General features: G+C 38.3%; 1 protein-coding gene across 1 annotated transcript; it reads left to right on the top strand.

The window, feature by feature from the left end:
• The first annotated feature begins 245 nt into the window (after positions 1-245).
• Positions 246-15,404, top strand: serbp1b (SERPINE1 mRNA binding protein 1b). The gene is made up of 9 exons (XM_067452150.1): positions 246-624; positions 1,741-1,918; positions 3,476-3,616; positions 3,698-3,769; positions 3,927-4,001; positions 4,102-4,288; positions 4,368-4,424; positions 5,986-6,201; positions 14,055-15,404. Exons 1-9 carry the CDS (start codon positions 369-371, stop codon positions 14,112-14,114), a joined length of 1,242 nt encoding a protein of 413 aa, XP_067308251.1. The 5' UTR covers positions 246-368; the 3' UTR covers positions 14,115-15,404.
• The last annotated feature ends 5,894 nt before the right edge of the window (positions 15,405-21,298 follow it).

Below are 21,298 nucleotides of genomic sequence, written 5' to 3'. Positions count from 1 at the left end.
TATGTAATATTAAAAATGTATATTTTTTTTACAATCACTCTTTACATTTTGGGGTCATATAGACCCCAAATGCACTGAGTGTAAACAGGAAACTAAGGACATATTAGGGTTAAACGTAAACGTTTAACATCCAGCATACCAATCACAAAAACGTGGACAATTATATTCGAGTGAAATGCACATAGAATAATAGGCTACACTTGTAAAACTACACCCCCCATATGACGCGAGAGCGATAATGTCCCGGATATTGAGAGCGCCGGAAGAGAAGCAGGTGTCTTCCTTGGCCATCTTGTGGTTGTCCACCGTGAGCCGTTTGCTCGAAGCCTCGAAGAATCGGAGGAGAATCCCGTTGTTGGGGCGCCATCATGCCCGGGCATCTACAAGAAGGCTTCGGCTGCGTCGTTACCAATCGGTTCGACCAGCTATTGGATGACGAATCCGACCCGTTCGAGATATTAAAGGCGGCCGAAAACAAGAAGAAAGATGCGGCCGCGTCGGGCGGCTCGAAGACGGCAGCTCAAGCCGCTAAGCAGCTGAAGAAAGAGTCACAGAAAGACAGGAAAAATACAACGCAGGAGAAGAAAGAAGACATTCAGGCCCCTGTGCCACTTAAGAAGGAGGGTATGTAGAAGTGTCAGTAACGTTACTAAACATCTGATGTGTTTCAAAACCCAATGAGGGACATTATAGACACGTTCCAACCGCTGCATTAAAATGCTCACATGAGCCTCTCAAACGCGCCATAAATGAGTTGGGAACGCGCATGTGGTGCCCAAAAATGCTGTCTAGGTAGGCAGCTCAGTGGGTTATGGGACAAGGCAACTGACGGGAGTGCTCGTGTGCATATAAACACAGCAGTGAAGTCAACATGGAGCTGGTGCTGGTGTTGTCGACATCTAATGTGCCCTAACACAATATTTTGAGAGCGAAATGCCCCCAGTGACGTTTCATTCACCTGTTTACTTTCTCAGACATGTCAACATTTCTATTTGATCATGATTTGGTCAACCTCACTTTATTTATAACTGCGTAGCTGCCTTAGCTACATGCTAATGTGCTAGCCTCGTGTGAATGTATAATGTAATGTTTTGTTTGACAGTGTGCGTAAAGAAAATGTCGGCGTGTTTTGATGTTATGCAAATATCTATGAGAGCACTATCAGTTTTATTTCATAAGGTGTGTCGTGACAGTAACGGATCTTTGCAGTAACTCATTCAAGTTCTCAAAAGGCTAGGCTTGACCACTTAATTTTTTAATTATATATTCTTACTTGCTTTAAAGGCAAAATATCTGTAACCTAGTGCTTTAAGATATGTAGACATCACTAGGGTTGATTAATGAACTTGTGCAAAGCACTAAAATGAAAAGCTCACCCAAATGTTATCATTTACTCACCCTTGTGTGCTCGCTGGTATATGTTGTGTATGGTGTTTTTATTTTTTTTACGTACAGTGGAAGTGAACTTGTAGATTACATTTATGATCCAAGCCCACGTGTGCAACTATATGCTTAAATACTAGCTACGGTCTAGTAGAACTTCATTAACAGAAGTATGGATTTCTTTTGGCCACCACATGCAGCAGGTCTTAGAGCATATATTTCATAATAGCAGTTCTCATTTGCTCTGAATGAAGTATGAGTTGTTCTAATCAAATGTAATTAATTCACAGGTTCGTAGAAATCTCAGTGTTAAGCTTTTTCACCCATGTTTAATGAATGTCTGAATATCTGTTTTAGGAATGAGGCGGGTTGGCCGGAGGCCGGAGCAGCCGGGTCAGGCCAGCTCCCAACACCAAGGTGGTCAAGGAGAGGGGCGGCCTGCAGACAGACGGCCAGACAGACGACCTCCTCGTGAGCGCCGCTTTGATAAACCAGCTGATGAAAAGCCAGAGGGTGGCGAATTCTCTGTGGACAAGTGAGTGTTTCGATTAGAACAAAAATGTAACTGACAGCGTTAGGGCTGGGTTGACAATAATGGTATACCATCATTTTTATTGAACCTATATAGATTCTTGAATCAATATTTTAGTCTATGCTGTTTACAGCTGATGCATGAACAACATCACTAAGCATTTATTTGTTGCTTGCCTTCTATCCTATAATCCCAACAAGCTTTATTTTTTTAATATAAAATAGCTTTTAAATTCTATTTATTTTATCCTAAAAAATTCAAATGGTAAATGCAATTTTGAAGATCGACTGATATTGACTTTATTTAACCAATACTAATTACATGCATGTTTATGTGCCCAATAACCGATGTATATATTTTCTGTTTTTGACAACAACTGTTTATACTGCAATTTCACTCCCTCCTTGCATAACAAAACACACTTTCTAAAAGGGCTCTAAAGGAGAAAAAAAGTCATTGAAGTGTCTCTTTTAAATGAAAGCTTTGATCAGTTGGAACAAACAGATGACAAAATATAGCATGTAAAATCAACAAATAAAAAAAGCATAACCTTGATCAAAAAACATTGACGCTTTAGTGTAGCTTAGCACTCCCAGTTTTATATTTTTATTTATAACAACAGCAGTAAAAGCTAAATTTGTCAAATTAAATTTTAATGTTTTCAAATGAGGAACTTAAATAAATGACAGGGGAGTCTGTCAACTTTGCGTGAAATACGGTGGCCATACTGGAGTATTCCTTAGCCTCGACCCGTTGAGTGAATGAACAGAACTTGACTTTACAAGACTAATGATGAGCATAGACAGAGGTAATTACATTTTGCGCTTTCATTTTCAATATGCAAGTGCCAAGTAAGTGCCATGTTTAAAGTACACTTCAAGCATGTAACGCATCTCATTTGTGCATTAATGGATGTGTTAAATAAAGTATACTATTTAAGAGAGGTAAGTTATTTTACCTTTGAACAGTTGTTGACTCGTCTTCCCTCAGATGCAGGGCTTCTCAAAATGCCTACAATAGTTTTATCATATTTATAGAAGATATACATTGTACCGATACTTTCCAAAAAACAGCCAAACTTGTGGAATCAAATGCTCTTTTAAATCTTTTGATTCACTATACGTTCTTGTTGTTTATATTATATGCACTTGCTCGCTGATTGACAATTTATGCGGTTTCATATGTTTTTTGTAATCTTGAACTTTTATTATATTATTTTATAGCGTACAGCTTATTATAGTGTATAATGTACAGACAGGGTTCCCTGTATAGCTTTAACACAACGAGCATCCTCAAACAGAATTTAAAAAATAATGTCTGTTAGTCTTGCATCTGCCATAGGTTAGACAGACAGGTAGTCCTCCCCGAACTCATGCCATTGGTCGAGCCAGTGTTGCTGTGATCTGGTCGAGATTCTTAAAGTTGTAGAACTACCATGGTAATAAATCCACTGAAACGCCATGTGATGAATAGCTACATCCAAGCATCTTTATACTATTATTATTATTTAGCTTATGATTGCCAGTTGTCTTTGTCATAAAATGTGCATGTTATCCTTAGGCCAATTGGGGACAAACCACCTCGAGGGCGTGGAGGAGGACGTGGGGCCAGAGGTGGCCGTGGACGAGGCATGGGACGTGGAGATGGTTTTGATTCTCGGGGCAAACGTGACTTTGACAGACACAGCGGCAATGACAAATCGTAAGTGTGAGAAGCCAGCAATAACAAATGCTTAAAGCTGTTTTTTCCACTAGTCTCACTGGAATGTTCTTCATGTCTTAGTCGGCAGAAAGGAGAGGAGAAGCGTGGTGGGAGCGGCCCGCACAACTGGGGCAATGTGAAGGAGGAAGCCAGGTGGGATTGTAGATGTGATGAAATGCGAAATTTATTATTTTAGAATATTGACGTATGAATTTTGGGAATCGATGCAAATTGGCTAATGATAGAATCACAATTCATATGTGAATCAATTTTCCTCCACCCCATCTAATAATAGTGTCTGATTTGACAGTGAGCTCGATCAGTCCGCAGCCCCTGAGCCTGCTCCTGAAGGTGAAGAGCACACCCCTGTCGACTCTGAAAACAAGTGAGTGTGAGAAGTGCACTTCTATTCGCAGTAAGTTGTGTAAAAATGAAAATGATCAATGTGCTAAGAGCATGCCATTTGGACGGTTGTGTCTGTGTAGGGAGAATGAAGTGGAGGAGGTGAAGGAGGAAGGTCCTAAGGAGATGACACTGGATGAATGGAAGGCCATGCAAGACAAAGAACGTTCCAAAGTTGAATTCAACATCCGCAAGCCCAACGAAGGTAATGACGGTCAGTGGAAGAAGGGCTACGTACTGCACAAGTCAAAGAGTGAGGAAGTTGGCACGGTAGGTTCAATTAGTCCATTTTGTAAATTTCAGTCTTTTCATGGTTTCAATACTAATTTTTGATTTTGTGTGTTTCCAGCGGCATGCTGGAGCTGTGATTGAAGCTGGAGATGTTGATCCTGACTCGTTCCACAAGGTATTTTTCTATATTTGTGTTTGGATTTGTTTTTTTTGTTTTTTTTTACCTTTTAGGCACTCAGGTGGTCGCCTTTACAGTTGTTTTGCAGTTTGTATATGGTTATCCTAAACTAAAGTTTAAGTAAAACTAGTACATTGCCAAAATTCAAGAATATATGGCCATGTACACACAGTGATATGCAAATATTTTTTTTTAAAATTCCTGTTTGGCTAGTTTAAGTTCCCCATTCATTCACTTCCATTGAAGTTTACCAACTCTGCCTAGTGACTTTCCTCCCAACCGCTCCTGCTTAATTTAGTTTCCCTACCCTGATGACCGCATGTCCATGCTTTGCCCCATCATTGCTCTAATGGGCCACCTGCTTAGGCTGCTTGAGCCCTTATTGGGACAGTAATTGTTTCTCATGAGATCATAAGGTATTTTCAACATTTACAGAGGCTAGTCTGATTTTATTGCAATCCAAATTAATAATGGCTGTTTTTTTCTCCTACCGATCCCACATCAAAATCCCTGGCCGAATTACCTATCCTTATGTTTTTTTTTTGGACAAACACCAAGGTCATGTGGTCATTTAATTGCCATCCAAATGCACATCTGAGTTTACAAGAGATCAGTTCAAAAATTACTATTTAACTCCTTTTGACCGCTGCAGAGCACTGTACAATAACTGTTGCACTTCACCGTAATTTGCATGCATTTAAAAGATTAACACTTTTATTACTGAAATGCTGAAAAGTAGATTTCATAACCGCTCCACCTTAGCGAGTGCCAGCTGTTAAGAGTGGAGAAGGAGAAGAAAAGCATGGAAATATTTGAAATGGGTCGTTATTGCAGCATCGATATATGCAATACAATTTTAATGTATTATACAATTATATACATTAAAAATATAAACCAAGCAGCTTTGTTTATCTCATGTAAGAGGCTGCATTAACTTTTTTCTGCAAAAAATGTTTTTTAAATGTCATCCTTCCATCCATTTTAAGAAAAAAATGCAAGACATAAAACCAAGTATAGCAAGTCTAACTTAAATTTTAATAATAATAATAATTAATACAATTAAATAATTAATAAATAGGACATTATTTTCCTATTATTAAAAATATTAATGTTGTATATTTTTTTTCCAAGCATATGACATTTTATTTACAGCAGACAATCATGCGACTGACCATGACATTTTATTTACAGCAGACTGTCATGCAACTGACCATGTGAGCAGTGCATTCTCGGTTTCCTAGGATCACACAATCCGCGAATTGCCATCCGAATGTATGAGTTTTATCACTGAGATGCCATGCAAATGTATTTTACAGACAGCCACATGAGAATCAATTATCATCTGAATAGGGCTTTTGAGGATTGACTTGTTTCCTGTGGTATTATCCATTTGTTATAAAATACAAATGAGTTCATGTTCTCAGTAAAGCTGTATTAATACTTCAAGCTGGATTGAGTGGTCAGCTCTGTGGTCATAGTTTCTTATAAGAAATTCTCAATGTGTAATTGGGAATGATGGATTTGTTTGCTGAAGCTGATGCTGTAATATTTCTTAAAGGCTGAAGAAGGTGGAGATCACCACTTCCGTAAGCCAGCCAATGACATCACCTCCCAGCTGGAGATAAACTTCGGAGACTTGGGTCGACCAGGACGTGGTCGTGGAGGTTCTCGCGGAGGACGTGGAGGCCGTGGTGGTGGCGGTGGTGGTGGAGGTGGAGGGGGCGGCGGTGGCAGTGGTGGGCGGCCAAGCCGAGGCGGAGGCAGATCTGAGAAGGTAAATAACAGACATATATTATATTTTTGTATGCAAAGTTGTAGCAGATACTCCTCATGTCAAATAAAACTGTAGTCTGCCCCTGATAGCATTATCACTGTGCATTATGTCAATGTTTTACTTAGAAAATACCCAAACAAAGAGCTACAAGAACTTTTTATTACAATTATGGTTCAGGCACACATCTTCCAAAACCTACGCAGTGCGTCTTCACATGTGTTGGAAGGTTATGAATTACTCATTCAATTATACTTTCAATTCAACAAAAAAAAATCCATTATGGCCGTCTCCGTAATGGAGATATGACACTATTTTAAGAAAATGAATGTTGACAAACATTAGATATCTATGAAAATGTGAACATATGACTATAAAAAATAACTGCTAGAGTATGATGCATAAATGTCTTTGAAAAAGAAAAAATAACCATCTCAAATAACCTAGTCAATAATATCGGACCTTGTATTTGAGCTGAAACTGAATACACCACCCTGCAGAGCTTTGTTAGTGAATTAATGAACTCCAAATGCATCCTATATGAGATTAATCAGATATATGCCTAGTACAATTTACATCTGCTCAAAAGGACTCAAATGTGCGCGTGAACTTGGCCATGCTAGTATTTGACAGGCTATGGTTTGAAAGGGAAATTAATTTTGAATGCGCTCATCGCTTAATAACAACGCTAATAGTCTACACCGGCAACAAAACCACAAATAATTTACAACACTATACAATCATGTTCCCATTATAATGCTATGTACATGACAGATGGGCCCTGCACATCATTTCATTTTTAATGATCAAAGTGATTAGACATCACTGTGCATTTTCAAATCCATAATGAGAAACAACTTTAAATAAAACAGGTCAAATTTGAGAGCAAAATACCGCTGCTGCATTATTAATATTATCAATGATTTTGAAAAATAAATAGCCTATCTCCAGTAACCCATGAGTTGATAATGTCGGGGATTGCATTTGAGCTGAAGAGAATGAACTCAAGCCGATATAATGTAAGTGCTTTGCTAGCTGGTTATGTAACTCAACAAAACGCCGTCCATATATGAGATTAATCCGTTATAAACAATATATAATCCAAGTATTAAACACATAAACTTACAACTTGCATCTGCGAATGCAAACATGAACTTGACCGTGCTAGTTTGTTGTGTCTCGTGATTTTCTTTAACTTAATTAAAATTGAATTTAGCGCACTGATACATGGGGAACTAAAGCACAGAGAATTTACAACATTCTATTACAATTGTTCTAATTATAATGCGTGTATGTGACAAATTGGCGTTGCACATCTTACACTGTGTTTCATGATCACAGTAATTCCAGGCATTACTGCGCGCTTCAGTTTCGCTATATTTCGCGGTCTGGAACGTGTGCTGTTTAACGCTAACCAATCAGACCTCAGGTACCGCCCAAAATGCCACAATAACCAATCCGAAAATATAGATAAATATGTTTTTTAAAGTCATGGCAATCATCGTTTTCATGATTGATCGTCTCTGTCGTGTTCCACTATTCAAGTACTCGACCACTGTTCCCCATCCCTATTTACCGAGTCCCGATCCGATACTTCTATAATACATAAAAAAAGAATAAAGAAGAGTGAAAAAACGAACCAGGATGTTCCTTATTTTTTATTTTATTCACCTTATTTCAACATTCAACAACTCTAACAAACAGAGCACTTCTGTGAGGTAGATTGAACAATCAAGTAATACATAACAAATTCTTCAGTTTTGGATTTTAGTGCTACAGTAAATATAAAAAACTTATTTAAAAAACAAACACTTGAAATGAAATCATCGTGATGATAACTGCCTACAATGACATAAATCAACTTTGGGGGAAAAATATTTGAAGTGTAATTTGACTGAAGTGTAATTATCAATGGTTTTCAGGTTTTTATAGGTCTAACATTAGTTTTTAGGTAGAGAAATTGAATAAAGTAGGCTAATGAAATGTACAATAGCTGCATATTTAACTGTTTAAATTAAAGAATAATCCTTACAAAAGCTATTTAATCAAGAGCAGTGAGTGATTCCTTATCTTTTGTTTGACATTAAACACACAGCAGTAAAGGTTACTGCCCCTTTAAGACCTAATGGAAGACTCAGCGTCGTCTTTCTCGACTGTATAAAGTCCTCTTAAGGCATATTCAGACTATGTCTGCTTGGATACTCATCAAGATGGACATGCTGACATCTTGTTTGAGTTGGTCCGTTTAAGCGCAAGTCTTGAAAGAGAACTCAATATTTGCGCGCTGTGAGACGAGTGCGCGCTTTCAGATGATGCACAGAGACAGATCAGCGCGCGCGTTCTCATTCGCGTCTTCTGGCGAATATACACGGGTGATATTAGCGCTGTTGTAATGTATCACTGAGGAAACAGTATGTTTCTGTATCCATCTACAATAACATACATAAAGCATTATTTTCAAGTTACAACCCATATTATTGATGCGTCATCATGCTCACCTCACCCCAGAATATACATTATATCCGAGTCCTGATCGGGATGTAACGTCCGATTCCGATCGAGTCTGAAATCACGTGATCGGGCCCGATTTCCGATCATGTGATCGGATCGGGACATCCCTACTAGGGATGCACGATATTATCGGCACGACATCGGAATCGGCCGATAAACGCTTAAAATATAAAAATCGGCATCGGTCGATATGAAAACATTATGCCGATATGCCTTGCCGATATGATAACGTGTTGATATGTGCCTGCAATAACTCACGTGTGCAAGGAGTGCTACAGCGATAAGACCATGTCAGCACTGCAGTCATTCTTCAAGTGAAAACAAGAAAATACATTGCATGTACAGTGATTTATATTGACTGTTTTTAAATGCTGCCTTGAATTTCTGAATGCACGTACAGAAGGACGTGACCGTCAGCAGCAGATTTGCCACGTTTTCACAACAAAACAAGCCCAATCGCGTCTCCCCAGTCCCACTCTCTAGCGCGCGGCAGCCTCCACAGCAGCAGAAGCTCCTCCAGGTCCTAGTGCCCTCCCGCTAGACCGCTATATATTTATACATGTAGTGGGTGCGCTGTTGTTACACTAATACAATGAAAAGTAGAATACACAAATAAATTGAAGTTACTTCTTGTTCTGAATAAACAAATCAGTAATGATGTCATAAATCACAAGCATGACACATGTAAATTAAATACTTTTATATACAGTGTATTAATCTGTAATAAAATTTTACGAAATGGATGATGAAAAATAATCCAAGGAGCTCAACAATAATTGTAGAATTAAAAGACGGCATCAATGGATGTCATGCCACCCCCACTTCATGTGCACAAACGTTAAATCCAAAAATACTATATTTAGGTTACAGCTGCATCTGGGGTGAAAAATTACTGACTTTATTGTTATTTTCAGAGCTTTTAATATACTCTTATCATAAAAAGAACTTTATTAACATTTATTTATCTTCAACAAGAATCCTTTTAGTAAGGATACCTCAGAAATCTGAAACCAGAATGAAAAAAAATAGTTTTTGCTCAAAATGGTGTTGTTTCCAAACAAAGGGAAAAAATTAACATATATCGGTATCAACATCGGCCAAAATGAGCTGAAAAATATCGGCATATCGGATATCGGCAAAAATCCAATATCGTGCATCCCTAATCCCTACTTTATATAATTTCTGTAAACCTTGAACACAGTTACGGACAGCAGCTTTAAATCTACGAAAGCTGAGAGTAATATTCTCTTCACCTTTTGTTGTTTGATTTATATTAATGGTGCAATCGTCATCAGCTTTGTTAGATGCTGCCCTTTTAATACCAAATGCAGATCTGATAATACACATCATATCTTCTCACAACTATTTAGGCCCGTTTAATACATAAACTTAGGGCTGGGTGATAAAACAATGATAAGTATTAAGATATAATTTTCTTTGATAAAACGATAACAACAGTTTGATAAATTCTCAATATAATGCTTACGCGCTATGCGTAATGCTGCGCATGCGTATTGCAGACCGGGCTTCTGGGTGCTGTACGCGCTGTTGTTTACAGTCAGTGGCTGACAGGCTTGGAGGATCGCACTGAAGTGGAGCGAGAAAAATTAGCAATAGTGAAAAATTCAAAATCGGAGGACACGGATATCGTTGACAAGTTAGTTCGCTCAACTTCAGTGGTTTGGAGATATTTTGGCTATCCCAATCCGACATAAAACAGAGCAACATACGTGGGCTGCTTATCATAGGTTTACCACGCGGAATTGAATTAAATTATCCTGCTTCTTCGAAGTTCTTCCATATAACATTGAGCCCAACACAGCTGTAGATCTACATTAACTACATTTACACACAGGCTTATCAGCTTGTTAGTTGTAGTGGGTAACTTACAAGCTAACGTTACCAAAATATAATCACTAAAACATCGGACTTGTACATCGCTATCATAATTGTTTGTCTTTGGTGATGTATTAATGACTCGGCATCACCTGTATCAAAAGATAAATAATTTCATCCGATGTTTAAAATGAATAAAATAGACAGCCCTTACTGGAGTTTCACAACTACTGAAATTTGCTCTCTCCCGACCAGCCGTTTGTGTGAGCGTGTGAGAGTAAGAGAGATATGCACTGCGAGGCAAGAGAGGGGGGGCTCAAAGTGTTTCTCAACTTAAAATGCTTTTTTTTGTGCCTGTTTTCTTTTTAGTGTGTTACTACTTACACAATTAAGTATATATATTTATATATAGTGTAGAGTAAAAAAATGCTGACCACAGTTAAGATTTTAATACATAAGTCTACCTCAGTTTTAATAAATTGTTCACCTGTTTGGGAAGTTTGTCATGTTTTGACAATAAAGGATAGTTTAAAACCACAGTTAACTGTCTTTTTTCTACATCTTTCACTCCGGAGCAAAAATATGCCTTTAAACTTTTAAGAAAATAAAGATTTGACATTTGTCGTGATATTTACCGATATTGACTAATATGGAAAATGATATTGTGATCATTTTTTGGGCCATATCGCTCCGCCCTACATAAACTGTTTCAGTGAATACTCCAAGCCAGTTATTTTGAAACAGGCTATTTGTTGTGTGTTTGATGGTTTAGACACGCACATAAAGCCTAAAGTATAATGTAGACAGTATAAAGTGTAGAAGTATAAAGATGTATAGTTGTGGTTTGTTTCGGCACACACACACACAAACCGCCTTGAAGTTGTAAACAGCGTTTTGTGCATGGATTATTGTGCTTTATATATCTCTTTATTATCAACCATGTCCCGCAATTTAACAACAGTAGAGACTGCATTTGACAACAATAACAGATTGTGCTGAATGTGACATTACTGTGGGGTTTAGAGAGAAATGCCAACGTGCTGCTGTGAAGGGAAGGAAGTTGCGCTAGCTTATGACACAACAAAGCTAGTTTTTAATAGTTTTACCTCATCTTTTTATAATAAGTTCGTTAACGAAAATATACAATGTTAAAAATAGACAATGTTCGTTGACAACCTTTTTTTGATTTAAATCCCTCACTCAGAGCTTTTCTGTTAAAAGAACACACATTCTAGTTATTTTACTTGAACTTTGCTCATGCCCACACAGATGATCGGAAAACCCCAATAAACAAGTACGCTGCATTTCAGCAATCTCCATTTGAGATTGCTGAAATGAGTGAGATGAGTGTCATTCACTCATTAATCAAGGTGTCAAGGTGTTCTCTCACGACTAGTGAGCTGTGCTGTTTGTGCGAATTAATCTGCCATCAAACCTTATCAATAAACTAGTAATCCAAGCACGGATCTCTCGCCTATTTGCGATTTTGTGTTTGCTGAATAACTGCACTTACACAACCTCTGTGTGACAATACAAAGTTATTATTTGCTGTTTTAATAGAAAAACATTAAAGTAGTTTGGATTTTCACTGTTTTAAATTTTTAGGGAAGTTTCTTATTTTTCTATTAGGCTTATGATAAATAGCCTATAATAAATGATTAAACTAGATGGGGTAGAACAAATCATGCGTATGGGTCGACATTCTCTTGATTTGTGCTTATCAGTGAAAGTGCAAAAATACATTTCTCATCAACATCCCTTGTAATTTTTGGAGCAATGCAGCATGATGAAAACTAGACTAAAATGCTCATTTAGTTGACCAAAACTTGACTAAAAAAAGGGACAAGGTTGACTAAATAGAACTAAAAAGCACATTTGACACAGGACTAAGACTGAGAATATGAAATTAAAAAATAGCTGTTAAAATGATCTACTTGGAAGCCTAATTAGATTAACATCACAGGCCTGAAATATAACCAGAGTATGTGAGTGGAGTGGAGCGGCAGCAATTTCCCCTCCGCGCTCTAAGCGTTCAATAATCACTCGGCTCCGGGTTCACCATTTCCCGCTCCACTCTTCACTCACTGATATCAGAAACACTGATATGTCTTCGCTCCGAGGAAATTTGCAACTAAAGTATTTAAGTAAGCTCTGCAGTATCACAAAAGTTTTGTTGATATTACATACATTAAATGAAAACAAAAACAATAGGGGAGTGTTTCAATGTGGTTTATTGCAACAACAAAAAATTCCTATGATATGCCAAGCTATTAGGCTTCACCAGCATTTAAAGCTAAACATTATTGCTTCTTTTGCAGTGCAAATTTTGTTGAGAAAGCTGAAAATAGTATGTTTTCATCAGCTGTTTTCATCGGCTGTTTTATCTACGGGTCACATTACAGATTTCTGCTAATTTAAAATCTAACAGCTACACATAACTGTAAGCAGATGCACTGTAAGATTACATTTGTTCGAATGCATTAGAGGGCGTTTGCATATGCGAATAAGGGCTACCTGTTTAAAATGTGCTTTCACCCGATCATATTGAGTATGTAGAAGGTACAAAACAATTTCTTGAACTATAACATCTCCCTCATGTCCATTGCTGTCATCATAAACCTGTACATTCTTTCTGATTTGAGTGATCTATCTGAATCAAACTAGTTTAATGTGTGTTCTGACTAAAAATACTGTTATATTATAGGCCGTTGGCATGAATTGTACTTGTGATGGAGCCGGTAGTGGAGTGCATGAAAACCACGATGCTCCGGGCTTTTAAAAAATCCGCTCCTCACTCCATTCAAAATCCCCTCGCTCTGCTCCCACTCCACTCCGCTCACATACTCTGAACCAGACGTAACTTTTGTTGGCCATTGTGACTAATTAAGCAGGGATTGTTGTGGCTGTAGCTCCATGTGAGAAAGACCTTTCACTCTGAGGCATTTTTGCCATTCGCAATGCAGTAGAGACATAGGTTTAATATTATCTCATTTAGAGAGTACTGGCAAGATAACATCTAAATAGCATTAATAAATAGTAAGTGCATTTTCCTAATTTCTCCAGTACCGACCGCAGAACCGATACCATCGGAGCTCATCGATACTAAGTCGATACGTAATTTAGCCCCTGTGTTCATTTAATACTGGATTTCGGTACCCATCCCTAATCATACAACACTTCCAGAGAGATTTAAACAAGTCCAACAAGCATCAGGTGTCTGTCATGAAAACCCAGGCTCACACACACACACACACACACACACACACACACACACACACACACACACACACACACACACAGCCTAAGCTGTGACCTCAGACTTCAGAAAGTCAATGCTTGTATAAATCAGTGTTTTATATGTCCAAGATTTCACTAATTTAGTAGGTGTTTGATTTACATTGCATGCAGGAAAAAGAGCAGTACATGTACTACTATTAATAAATGATTGTTTCTCCTTATTAGCCTTACTTGTGTGTAGTTCTGAAGTCTGTTGCTTTTGAATTCGACAGGGTGGAGGTGTTTCTGTTCCCAATGTGGACGACCCCGAGGCTTTTCCGGCCCTGGCTTAAACCTCAGCTCCGCCACCTAACCTTCCTCCAGGCTCCCTTCCTCTTTGACGCTTGCATGCTTATGGATCGTTCGACCATAGAAACCGGAAAATAGAAATACATGAGACTGTCATCCATACATACACTGAGAACTGACTTTTACCTGCGGAAAAAAACACAAAAAGGACTTCTTGTTACACTGAAGCAAATTATGGGTAGAGGTTTTGTATTTAGAGACATGATAGCAGGGATGTTCATACAGTATTTTTTTCCCTTTTTTCCAGAGATTATGCATTCGCCATAAATATTTTTTTATTGCTGCTTGAATGTATGCATTTTCAAGATAGAAGTTGAAGTGTGTTGTGAACGCTTAAGCTTCCCTCAGGACACTGCGGTGTCTGTGTGTAATTGAGTACACTCACTCTCAATGGCTCTACCAAAAGCAGATTTTTTTTTCTCTCTTTCTCTCTCCACTAAGTGAGAATACAAGACTTGTAGTGATGATTTTACTATTAACATATACATAAGTAATGTATATTGACTATTTTAAATGTTTTGAAAGAAAGCTCTAAGGTCAAGCTACCCTCCTGTTTGGGATTTTTTTTTCTTGACCGGTAGCAAGAAGCAAATGCGTCGTCTTGATCTTGCTTTGGTGTTTTGTCGTCCTCTGCTGGACCTGTGATATTAGTATGCATAGTTGTCTTTGTTCCTCAGAGAAATTACTTCCTTGTCTTGTTAAATCACCCAGGGCTTAATGTAGGTCCAGGCTGGTCCTTAAGTCATACAAGTTCATCTCTTAGAAACCTTAGGACCATTTTCGGAAGAAGTGTATACATGTGTGATTTGTTGTGCGTGTGTGTGAGAGAAAGATGACCTGTTTTATTTCATCTGCCATATGTTTATTTTCCTGATCTTGGATGGTAAGTTTCAGCAAGTCATGTTTTTAACATGAGGTTTTATTGACTTTTTAGTGAGTTTTCTCTAGCTAAGGTTGTTGACATATCTTGCACTTAGATTTTTGGTGACATTTGAAATATAGCTACTAAGCACGTGGTCTATTTGCATCAGTACCATTTGTTTTATTTTTATTCCTTCTGTGATCTTTGCTGTGTTTTTATTTTTAATTATTACTATGATGGCACTACTGCTTGCGTTTTCTGAAAAATGTGTAATTCAGGGTGGGACAACAGTGTGCTGCAAAAGAAAAGTTGGAACCAGCTTCTTATGTATGTGAAATACCAAGACCTCCAAGTGTGATGGCCGATGTACTCTGTATTTGTAGGAGGGACAATAAAATGGAAGACGACACTATATTTGAGTCCATGCTTCCAGTTTGTTAATGCTTTTCTTTTGTCTTTCTTTCACCCCTCTGTTATCTGACTGTCTGGTACCAATAATGTCTGCAAATATCTGCAGGATCAATTTCTTCTGTGATTGATCAGTATAAATGCATGCAGTAAACTAAACTAGATCTGTCATTTAATTACAAAATAAATCGAACTAATACAGTTACTGAGGAAAAAATTGTCTAATTACAGTTACATCTTAATGTTTTCTGTATAAAAATCCAGGATATGTTGAATAATATTATTTTGATACTTTGCCTGTTTTTGATGTGCACAATTGCCTCCTGCCATTTAAAGTCTGTTTAGTAAAGCGATGCTATTCGACTGCTTTGGATTTGTTCTCTGGTTTGAATTGGCAGTGCACTACATCTGCCAATTACATCAATCCACATTGCTGCGCAAAGCTTTAGGCTTCAACATGTATGAGAGTTGACACGAATGATATAAATGTGGACCAGTTCTGGAAATGTAAAAGTCATTTAATTCAGAAATCTTTAATTTAACCTCAGAATGATCTCCAAAGTAAAAAGCGGTGCTAAAGTCTGATTTTGTGGCATCTCTGATTGGAAATTAGATTTTAAAAGAATGGTTCACCCAAAAACTGAAATTATCCCATAATTAAAGTAATAAAAAGTACAATATCTAGTTTCTGACAGACCAACTTCTGTATTCAACTTCCGACACTAGTTTAGCTTTTTCCTTAAGTTGAATACAGAAGGCGGTCTGTCGGAAGCTAGATATTTTACTTTATAAAGTTATACATGTGGATATGTTTCTTTTCACTTGGATGGCTTGATGGGCTCATTTTCATTTTTGGGTGAACTATCCCAAGTGATTTTGAAAGTCAGTAATCCGTGTGACCCTGTCTGGTTTAAATGTTTGAAAATGATTAACCGTTTAGAAAAGCAATCATTTATATTAATAAGGTAATTAAAATAGTACACTACTTATTACATTTTAAATTGGGTAACTTGTAATCTGTAATCTATTACATTTCCAAAGTAACCTTCCCAGCACTGCCAGTACCATATTCTAAATAACAACCTTTTTCTTAAACAGTTATAGAATGACTTGCAGTTTGTTTCCTTAGCCGCATTATAAACGCTTCACATTAACAAATCACTTTTTTATTTTTTTTTATTTTGCAGTGTTGGATCCAGAAATACTTTTCCATAGTTTAGCACCCAACTTGGCTTTAAAGGTGCAGTGTGTGATTTTTAGTGGGATCTAGCGGTGAGGTTATGAATTGCTCACCCCTCCTTTCTGGAGCACAGAGAAGCTACGGGGACCGACACAGGACAAAAATGATGTTGTATAGAGAGCAGAGTGACTAGGGTGCTGTAGAGAAGTTTGTCAGTTTAGGGCTACTGTTGAAGCATGATGGCGCAAAAATTGTGATTTCATTGTAAAGGGGACATTCTAAGGTAATAAAAACAATGGTACATTACGTTCTTTTTACTTCATTTAAAACATAGTCATGTATATTATATTGCATGCATTTATGTCAATAGATCCTCATAAATACTACACACTGAACCTTTAAACCAACAATAACATTTTTGTATGTAGTTTGCAGAACTTTTTGTAGATATGTTGTTTGATAATGGAGTGCAGCGAGTTCTAAAATACTGTATGCAGCATATATGTGTCTTTATAGAATTGGAGTATCTTGGCTTTATCAGTCAGGGTGTGGCAGTTAAACAGTGATGACACTTGTCTTGCCTGGGACTGGTTTCGAGGTATTGCTGTCAGGCAGAGGCAGCTCTATTTTACCCCATCCTAAGCAGATGGTAACGGTGTCAAATATCCATCCAAGGGAATAGCAGATGGAAAGCTGGTGGATGATGCCCCAGAGAAGCTGCATAGCAACAAGGGGAGGTGTTTGAGGAGGTCTAAATGGCTGGGGATCAACATAACCTGCACTAGACCACTGCACCCCCATCGCAATGGATTGCAATCTGGATAGCTTGCTATATTGGCCAAGGGGCACAAGCATGGTTGGGATAGTCACCTGTGAATTTAGTGTTTTGGGTACTACCAGAGGCCTTCTTGCTTGTATGACTTCTGTGTAGGCCTGAAGTCTGTTGTTTTTGAATTTGACAGCGTGGATGTGTTCCTGTTCCCAAAAGTTTTTCCAGCTCTGGCTTAAACCTCAGCTCCGCAACCTAACCTTCCTCCAGGCTTCCCTCTCTTGCATGCTTGGACTCTTGCATGCTTGGATCATTTGACCATAGAAACTGGAAAAGATATATACACTATGGCTACGTCCGAAACCTGGATAATGCTGCCTTCGGAGGACACATTACAAGACAGGAAGGCATCAAGCCACATCCGAATGTTTGCTTCACTTTCTGTCTCCTGAGATACCTTCATCTGATCAATTTTTGAAGGCAGCATAAATGTATCCTTTACTGCCATTGATATCCCACAATCCTGTGCTTTCTATTCAGTGACAGTTGAGCTGGGGAAAAAAGTAGGCATCCGAAAGTTGCGTTTGTTGGTCAGTTTGTGTGTAAATGTATGATTTTTACCAATATTTTCCACTTCTGATGTAATTTCTAGCAAGAATTTTTTTTTTTTTGCTGTAGATCATTAAACTGTTACACTGCCTTAGAAGTCTGTCTGAAATCAGTTTGAGTTGCCTTCATGCACAAAATGCTGCCTTACAAGCCGGTATTTCTGACTCTGACTCACTTCCAGATATTTGAGGCTCATGTGACCATCAGAGCAGACACCATATCGGTTGAGTCGTACAGAAACCGCCAGGGGAATGCGTTTACGCCCTACATATGGGTTTACGCCCCACGCGCAGTTAGCATGGCTCATTCTGCTTTGGGTGCAGAACAAAGTTCTGTCACAAAGGGTGTTGTACATCCCAGGTTGATTGAATCTGGGAGCAGATCTTCTCTCAAAGCACCTTGGGTCTGATTTGTCTCATCCATCACCTCTGGGTGCATGTATACCTTTCTGCCGACAATTCTAGTTTCGGCAGTAATTACAAGAGTGCTTGAAGACTGTTCTGCTGGCACTGTTTTGGCTGTCTAACATTTTGCAGGTGTCAGAGTTTCCATAGGAGATCCTGATCAGAGTAGATCTACTTTCACAGGTTTGGGGCTCCGTGTGGCATCCCTGGCCAGAAATGTGGAAACGTGGAAACTTTTGGTTTGGGTCTCTTTGATTAGTTCTTGTTACAGTGACCATTTTGAATGCAAAGGCTCCTACAAAAGGAGGCTGTATGCTTTGAGCACTTTCCTTGTCATTGTCAAGATTTTTTTTTTTGTAAATTAAGAAAACTTTCCTGCGATTGACAAAATGTTATGTTTTTAGTGTTGTGCTGTTGGGGGCACTTTTACAGATCTTCTGAAAGTGAAGATAATGATCTGCATAACACATTACAACCACAAACAAAAAAATATATTTTATGTGACCAACACAAAGTGGCACATATTTGTGAAGTGGAAGGAAAATGAGAAATGGTGTCCAAATGTTTTCACAATAAATATTATACTTTGTAGAACAACCTTTCGCTGCAAGTCTTTTAGAGTATGTCTCTATCAGCTTTGCACATCTAGGGAGATAAATCTTCGTAGATGGGTAGATGTCCATTCTTCTTTGCAAAATAACAAGCTTATGGATGGAGAGTGTCTGTGTACAGCAATTTTCAAGTATCGCAACAGATTCTCAATTGGATTTATGTCTGGACTTTGACTGGGCCATTCTAACACATGAATATGCTTTGATCTAAACCATTCCATTCTAGGTCTGGCTGTAAGTTTAGGCAAACCTTCGCCGTAGTCTCAAGTCTTTTGCAGACTAAGATTGCCCTGTATTTGACTCAATCCATTGTCCCATCAACTCTAAACAGCTTCCCTGTCCCTGCTGAAGAAACGCATCTGCCACCACCATGTTTCACCGTGGAGATAGTGTGTTCAGGGTGATGTGCAGTGTTAGGTTTCCTCTACACATAGGGTTTTGTATTTAGGGCCAAAAAGTTACATTTCGGTCTCATCTGACCAGAGCACATTCTTCCATATGTTTGTGGTCACCCACATGGCTTGTCACAAAATGCAAACAGGACTTCTTACAGCTTTCAAGGCATGATGGATCCATGTTCTCATTCTGTTTACGCCAAATTCTGATTCTACCATCTGAATGTCTCAACAGAAATCGAGACTCATCAGACCAGGCAACATTTTTCCAGTCTTAAACTGTTCAATTTTGGTGAGCTTGTGCAAATTGTAGCCTCTTTTTCCTATTTGTAGTGCAGATGAGTGGTACCCGGTGGGGTTTTCTGCTGTTGTAGCCCATCCACCTCAAGGTTGTGCGTGTTGTGGCTTCACAAATGATTTGCAGCATACCTCGGTTGTAATGAGTGTTTATTTCAGTCAAAGTTGCTCTTCTATCAGCTTGAATCAGTCATCCCATTCTCCTCTGACCTCTAGCATCAACAAGGCATTTTCGCCCACAGGACTGCCACATACTGGATGTTTTTCCCTTTTCACACAATTCTTAGTAAACCCTAGAAATGGTTATGCTTGAAAATCCCAGTAACTGAGCAGATTGTGAAATACGCAGACTGGCCTGCCTTGATTATGTTTACAGTGTGCAATAAAACATGAGTTTATGTTTCGCGTGTAAAAAAACAGTATTTTTCACACAATTTACTTATCTGTTCACCGTTGTTTTCTCTGACCTAAAAACAGCCTGATGATTTCCTTGTTCTATGAAGTCCCTCCTTCAGAAATACGTAACGATTTCTGATTGGGCCAGCGCTTCCCGTGTTGTGATTGGACAGCAGCTTAGCGCACTTTGCCCGGAAAGGTCCCGCCTCTTACCATAATGGGGAGATGCAAGCGCTCAATGTGCGCACATTTCCACATGGGAGAGCAACAAGACCACGCCCCCTTTTTTGCGTATTCTTGTGGGCGGAGGGTTAGTCAACAAACTGTTTTAGTGTCATTCATGAAGGAAGTGCAGAGGTGTTGTCCAAAGCAGCCGTTCGCTGTAGGCTTTGAAAGGAAACTTCTGTTAAATAAAATATCTCGCTTGGCATTGAACTTTGAGCGTTATAATTTTACAGGTATTATTTATTTATAACAGCAACATTTCACACTAACTAAAGTTTGAAAGATGGGATCGCGAAGAACAGGACCTTTAAATCACCTTTCTTTCCCATTCTGACATTCATTTTGGAGTTCAGGAGATTGCCTTGACCAGGACCACACTCCTAAATGCATTGAAGCAACTGCCATGTTATTGGTTGATTAGATAATCGCATTAATGAGAAACTGAACAGGTGTTCCTAATAATCCATTAGGTGAGTGTATATTAATCCAGTTACATTTTAAAACAGCATTTTCAAGTGTCTTCTAAAAGTTTCTAATACATACTGAAACATCTGAAAATGCTAAATACAGCTTAATGTGCATACGTAAAGTCTCATAAAGCTCACAGAGATAATACAGACAGAAATAATGCTCTAATGCTATTTTTCAGCAAAATAGCCATTTTATTTAGCAAAATATCTCACCATTCACTGATGCATCCAGGTTGCACTCTGTCACCATTTTATGCTAGCACTCAACTTTTACCTCAGGACAGCAATTGCGAGTACATTTCCTGTCATCTTTGTAGGACTGATATGAAGAGTGTAACAAAGTAACATTTAGCAACAACGAGTCAAAAGCACAGAACGCAGAATACCGGTATAAACAGTTATCTAACGGTTCAATATGTGTTACATGACTTCTATTTTTATGCAACGTTTTCAAATACTATTTTTCACAGTCCACAGTACAATGTACTATCCACTTGGTATTTTTTAAAAGCTGTGTTTTGCAGAACAAAATGCCATCTCAG

Source organism: Pseudorasbora parva, chromosome 9 (assembly GCF_024679245.1).
Source record: "Pseudorasbora parva isolate DD20220531a chromosome 9, ASM2467924v1, whole genome shotgun sequence".
Lineage (NCBI taxonomy): Eukaryota > Metazoa > Chordata > Actinopteri > Cypriniformes > Gobionidae > Pseudorasbora > Pseudorasbora parva.
This window is presented reverse-complemented; position numbering and strand designations above follow the sequence as displayed.